Source organism: Dromiciops gliroides, chromosome 1, assembly GCF_019393635.1.
Source record: "Dromiciops gliroides isolate mDroGli1 chromosome 1, mDroGli1.pri, whole genome shotgun sequence".
NCBI lineage: Eukaryota > Metazoa > Chordata > Mammalia > Microbiotheria > Microbiotheriidae > Dromiciops > Dromiciops gliroides.
In genome coordinates this window covers 39,882,063-39,888,592 of record NC_057861.1, presented here as the reverse complement: position 1 = coordinate 39,888,592, position 6,530 = coordinate 39,882,063, and the positions used below count along the sequence as shown (strand labels likewise).

General features: G+C 34.4%; 1 protein-coding gene across 1 annotated transcript in view; it reads right to left on the bottom strand.

The window, feature by feature from the left end:
- Positions 1-244: 244 nt before the first annotated feature.
- The window catches only part of LOC122734771 (piwi-like protein 1), a 55,840-nt gene continuing 49,554 nt past the window's right edge, over positions 245-6,530 (bottom strand). The window contains exons 19-21 of the mRNA XM_043975850.1: positions 3,723-3,848; positions 1,817-1,964; positions 245-1,622 (exon numbers count right to left, since the gene is read on the bottom strand). Of these exons, the coding sequence (XP_043831785.1) occupies positions 1,506-1,622; positions 1,817-1,964; positions 3,723-3,848 (391 nt within the window). The 3' untranslated portion in view covers positions 245-1,505. The remainder of the gene's footprint in view (positions 1,623-1,816; positions 1,965-3,722; positions 3,849-6,530) is intronic.

The window sequence follows — 6,530 nt, the reverse complement described above, 5'->3', positions numbered from 1 at the left end:
GAGGCATCAATTTTCCTTCTAGAACTTAACAAAATATACTGCTTTTTTCCCCTAATTTCCAAAATACATGAAGGAAATTATACATGAGCAAGCAGCCCCACAAAAAAGTGTTGCTGATTGAGATTGGCTTTGTGAATTTTAAAATAAAACTTTCCAACAGGTTCAGAAGGCTTAACTAAACACAACAAGATACAAATATAATAGTAACATATATATATATATATATATATTAAAACCAACTATCACTTTAACTTTACAGTATCTGTTGCTATTTTTGTTACTGTCCATGCTAAATGACAGTGCTGAAATTGCATTTACATTAGTGGAGAGAACAGTTGTTGATTTCAACATGCACTAATTCTTCAAATATTGAGCTTAATTGTTCTTTTGTGTGCTTCTCTTTAAGAAATTAGTTCTATAAATTTTGTTATATGCAAGTCGACTTAAGAAAAACACATCTAACTCTTACCCTGATGCCATTTAAAGTTAAAAATTGAGTTGCAACTTTCCTTCCTTCTAACTTTTCTTTGGGTGGTATAGGAAAAAAAAATAGACTTTTTGAATATCCCTTTTGGGTAGGTGTTCTCATTCTTAGTTTTGTTTTTCTTATACACCCTAGTCTTTAGGTTAAGTGGTAAGAGAAAATTAGAGCATGGAGAATTATCTAAACTTCTGAGCAAAATATTTCAACAGGAACTCAGAGAAAATAAGTAGTGCATGTACTTTCCAATTTAAAAAACATTTTGAATTCAACTAAATAGACTTGTAATGTTCTCTTTTGCTTAGAGTACCTCTGTCATAACATAATATAGCTAACAGAATGTCACGTTTCAAAATCTTCAACAATACTTAGAATGATGGGGAAAAACATGAATTATTCCAATATAGCCCTTGATTTATTCCATTGGTGGAAAGGCACCAAATTGTTTCCATCAGTAGAAGCTTCCAACTTTAAAATGTCAGTTTGCTCTTTCTAGCTTCTCCCCATCTCATAAAGCTTTTTTCTTTAAACGGCAGATCATATCTTTAAGATAAAGGAGGTTTAAAAAAAACAAAATAAAACTGTCCCACAATATTGGCATTCTTAATATCAATTTTTTTATAAAACCTATATAATTTACAATTATGTCACTTGTTTCCAGAAACAATCCAACATGAGTAATGCCCAGTGTTTTCCCAAACAGCCTTTTTGTTTGGTGCTTCAAGTGCTGTATCTACATTTTATCACGAAACCACTATAACATCCTTGTGAGAGGTAAAAAGCAAGATAAATGTTCTTCCTTCAGTTTCCCCATCTGTAAAATGAGTCACTTTTCATAGTCACACAATGAGTCAATAGCAGAGTTGGCAATAGAACTCACATTTCTTATCTCCCTTTCCATGTTACAGTTGTTAAGGGGGGAAAAATGCTGCATCTAGGAAGACTTCCGAAAGCTCCATTTGCAAAAAGAGGGAAAAATCTATGCAGCTAGTCTTTCAGACTACTTTCTGTGTTCTTCTATAGTTCAGAGGTAATAAAGACGATTTGACAGTGACAGATTAGGTTCTTTGTGAATACTCTGGCCAACAAGGAAAGCCAGTTTGTGTGCATACTGGCAAGGAGCTGGAACTCGAATTACACCCTTTAGGAGAGGAGAGAGGGGAAAATGTAAGTTGAAATAAAATTATTTCTAAGGCTATACATACATACATACATATATACATATATGTATATATAAATGCTGCCAATGTTTAATGAATACAAGCTATTGTAGATTGAAATTTTTGAAATAGTAATCACTGATTTGAAAAAAAAATCAATATGGAAAATACTTACTGGCCAGTTATAATACACATGGCAGAGCTTGTAAGTTAATCGTTGGATGTGGTCTGGTTTCAGGCCACTGTTGTCATAGATTACATTATAATGCGTAGGAGAAACACTACCACTTCTTACAGCCTGACTCACAATAAAAAAGTCATACCTGCAAATGAGAAGACCCACAGATGCATTGCTAAATTTTGAGAATGGAATAAGTATCAGGCAAAGCAATTCATAATAATCTAGCATTTCTCTAATACTGTTTTACAACGTACTTTACAATATGTTAAATGTTTTTATATCTAACATGAAAAAAGTATTTCAAGTAAATAAGTGTGTTAAATGAACCAAAAAGTTTCAGGGAAAAATTGATAAGAGATGCTTAAAGTCAATAAAGAGAAATATTTTATTTTACTCTCTTTGTGTTATGGGGGTTTTAAGACAAAATACTATTATCATGTCATTTCAATTACTCATATTGATGCTAACAATTAGAAAATAATAGTACTTTCTATAATGTCTCTATCAGTTTTAACAATGAAGTACAAATGCAACTTGTGAAAAATTAATGCAACATGAAATTAATTATTTCTGCAGTATTTTCAAGTCTCACTTTGAAACCCAGAGCCATTTTGAACCACCCTCCTGAAAAATAACATCTGCCTGAGAAACAAACTGGAAGTTAAAATGTTACCAACTAAGTCACAAAAGTAATTTTTAGATTTGGATTGTTTATACTATTGCCATGGATAACTGATTACATAGAAATGTAACACACACATCATTTTAAACTTTAGTTATCTGGAAAAGTCAATTAATTATAATGCATTTTTCTACACTGCATATGTATACATTTCCCTTTGATAAATAAATTAATGTTAAATATAATTTAACCCATAATAACTTTGGGTCAACATGAACATAAATTATTTTACCAAGCTTTAATTCAAATGAATTTCCCATCAACTATATTGTCAATGTAGATAGATATCTATATCTGGCCACATTTCAAGGCTCCTGGCTAGCCAGCATCAGGTTTGGTCAGGAGGTCTTGCTTGCCTAACTGCTTCTATTAAATGTTGGTGAGTGTTCAGGGCAGTTAATAGAACCTATTTTGTGTGTAAATACTATGAGGTATTGTACTCATTGACTGGACTGATCTTAGAATATAAAATAAATGGTTGCTGAATTGAACCTGAAAGAGCCTTACTTATCTGTATACATTGTTTCCCCCCCAGTAGAACGTAAGGGCCAAGACTTTAGTTTTTAGCCTTCGTACCCCCTGCTCCTAGCCTGGGATAGTACTTAAGCACAAAATAGGCACTTAATATGTGTTTGCTGAATGAGTGCTTCATTTGTACACTAAATGACCACAGATTGCTCTACTCTTTTTTTTTATATAAGGAACATGCAGCTGTTTCCTTCCTCTTCTCAATGTGCCATTTCTAATCTGCTTCATGCTTTGTAAAAAATTGTTTAGGTGATGAAGAAAAAGATGGCTCTGCATCAAAAGATGTATTAGGCTTGACTGCCTAGAGATTCTTCTTTCCCCTCAGCAGCTTTGTTCAGAATCTCCAGCTATGCTTCAGATGACTGAAGCTCCAAGGAATCTGACCACTCAATAAGTGGAGTGTTAAGGGGTTAAGAATTTGGGTTAGAAAATTAGTTATCTTGGGTGGACGTAGGGTGAGGAGAACATATAAAGCAACGTACAATTGGGTCTATGTTGGGTTTATCAGAACAAATTAGTCATGAAGATGAACTTGGAATCTATAAGAAACATTAGGAATCAAAGAATGAACTTGTTAGTCCCTATATACTGAGTTTATAGACAATAAGTACAGTAATAGTATTAAGAAAATTTCATCCAGGAATTCTTTCTACTTCACTGGATCCCTAGTCATCTCCCATTAGAACTTACCATTCTGGTCTGGTAACTTCCACATCAATAACTGTCCCAGGAAGTGGATTTTGAAGCCTTCCTCCAGACTGTGCAAAAAATCTGGCATTCACTCGTTTCTTCACCACAATTACTGTTAGTCTTGGGCTTAAAGATTAATAAAATGTAGTAACATTTATCAAAGTCACCCCTTGAATGTTTTTGAAGCATTCTTACATTGTCCTATTTAAAGAATGAACCATGAATTTAAACACCTGTTTAAGGCTCTACAGGGCATATTACCTGCATGATATTATGGGAAGTAATTCTACCTGAAATAATATTAAGTTGCAGAACCAGAAAGGAATTATTGGATAGCAGGGTAGAAAACAGTGGAATAGACAATATCATGCAGAAGCTCTTCCTTCCCGTATTATTGTAATACTAATACTATAAGGTCAGTAAATGTAACATATCTATCACACATTTAAAATATCCTTTAAAAAAGTATTTCAAACACAGTATGAACTTAATTTCAATATGCCTGTGATTCCTTTGGTTAGCCTTTATTCAGCTGTTCAGGAATGTGGTGAAAATGTAATCTAAGTTTTTTACTGAATTTTATAATTTGGAGGCATGTATACTTTTGTTTCCAAAAGGAATAATAAAACATGTCACTGAATTTTCACAAAAAGCAGAGGTGATTTTTTATGTGTTCTAAAATTTAGGAACTAAATCTGACTTCCTAGCTCTAGCATCTTGACCTATTCCCCATCTATTTTTGGTCCAAGCTCCAAAGAAAAGAACTTAGCACAGTGTGCCTTGCACATAGTAGGTCCTATATAAATATGTATCTCCTCATTTCAGGTCTCAAAGTCCTGTAGTTGCTCTCTGCCATCCTACAGGATAAATTCTGCACTCCTTATGTTATTTTAAGCCTTGCACAGCACAGTCTTCTCTTACTCTCCAGCAGAGCCTCGGCTGTGATACAATTGTGTATCCTTTGTCCCAATGCATACAAAATTTGTGCCTATACAAAACTTTCCCCCCAATAACCCCAAACAGAACAGACTTTTCCTCTCCTCTAACCTTTGAACAATACTTCATACATATGTGTGTGTGTGTCTCTCTCTCTCTCTCTCTCTCTATATATATATATATAAAACAAACTCTATATACATACACATATACACATACATATATATAAACATTGATTTAGCAATTACCTTGCAATTTTTTAAAGTCGATTGCAAACTCTCCAACTAGACAGAAAGCACCTTTAAAGCAGGAATGCTTCTCTTACGCTATTATACCCTCACTGCACTCAGAACTTTATTATATACACAGTAAATACCCAATATTTCCTTGAGTTTTGTTTTTCTACCTCCCCACATACACACACACACACACACACACACACACACAGTGGCAAGTGAATAGGGCATACACCTCACAGGTTGCTTTGTCCTATACAAAGTGGTTATTAAGGCCAACTTTGAGAACCACTATAGTAGACAGAAACCTAATAAACAAGATCCTATGGTAGCAATAAAGCAAGTGGGTGGATCAAGAGAAAAACATCTGTGCAACCGAATCAAATAAAGAACTTTCTTGAAAGCCAATTTTTAAATGGTGACCTTCTCTACTACCATCACTACTGTCTTCCTAGCCAAATACCTTAGAAAACAAGTAGAAGGGTTGGATTATGATTAGAACTTTAAAGCTAGTAGGAATTCTCTATTAAGTTTAATTCCTCCATAGAAATAAAGATACTGAAACCCAGAGAAGGGGAGGTATTTACCTAAGGTAGGAATTTGAAGGATTTGAACTCAAGTCTTCTTTCAACAGATCTAATACCCTATTGTTTAATAACTTCTTTAAAAATCATCAAAATAATCTCAGTTTCCCACAGTAGCTACTGGCAAAAACCTAAGGAGATAAAAGGGGTAATCTGATACTTTATCACAGGGAGACAGATTTCGGTGGGGTGGAGCCAAGATGGCAGAGGAAAGACATTAAACGCATACTGCTCCTGACACAATTACTCCAAAAACAGCCGTAAAGCAATCCCTGGAGCAATAAAACCCAGAAAAAGATGGGCTGAGATTATTTTCCAGACAAAGAGATAGATACATTTCACATAATTTTTTAAATGTACTAATTTTTTCTTTTGAGTGATAGCCATATGAAAAACTATTTTGAGTAATTAAAAAAACAACAACAATTCAGCTACACTTGGCTATTTTTTTCTTTTTCTTTTTTTGTTTTTAAGTGAGGCAATTGGGGTTAAGTAACTTGCCCAGGGTCACACAGCTAGTAAGTGTTAAGTGTCTGAGGCCGGATTTGAACTCAGGTACTCCTGAATCCAGGGCCGGTGCTTTAATCCACTGCTCCACCTAGCCGCCCCTTGGCTATTTTTTTCAATGGAAAGCATTGCTCATATAGGGGCAGCTAGGTGCACATTGGATAGAGTGCTGGGCCTGAAATCAGGAAGACCTGAATTTAAATCTAGCCTCAGACACTTACTAGCTACGTCATGCTAGGCAAGTCACTTAGACTTGTTTTGTCTCAGTTTCCTCATCTGGAAAATCATCTGGAAAAGCAAATGGCAAACCACTCCAGTATCTTTGCCAAGAAAACCCCAAATGGAGTCACAAAAAGTAAGAAATGACTGAAATGAATGAACAGCAATTGCTATTTCCAAAGTTATCTCTAAAATTATATAAAATCCCATTTTCTCACTGATTTTTTTGTTTTATTTTTGCCATCAATTGACAATCAACTCCATAATCCTTCAGTACTATGTGTTTATCAGTTTTCTCCATACAGCAATATAATGCTTGTGTGCTG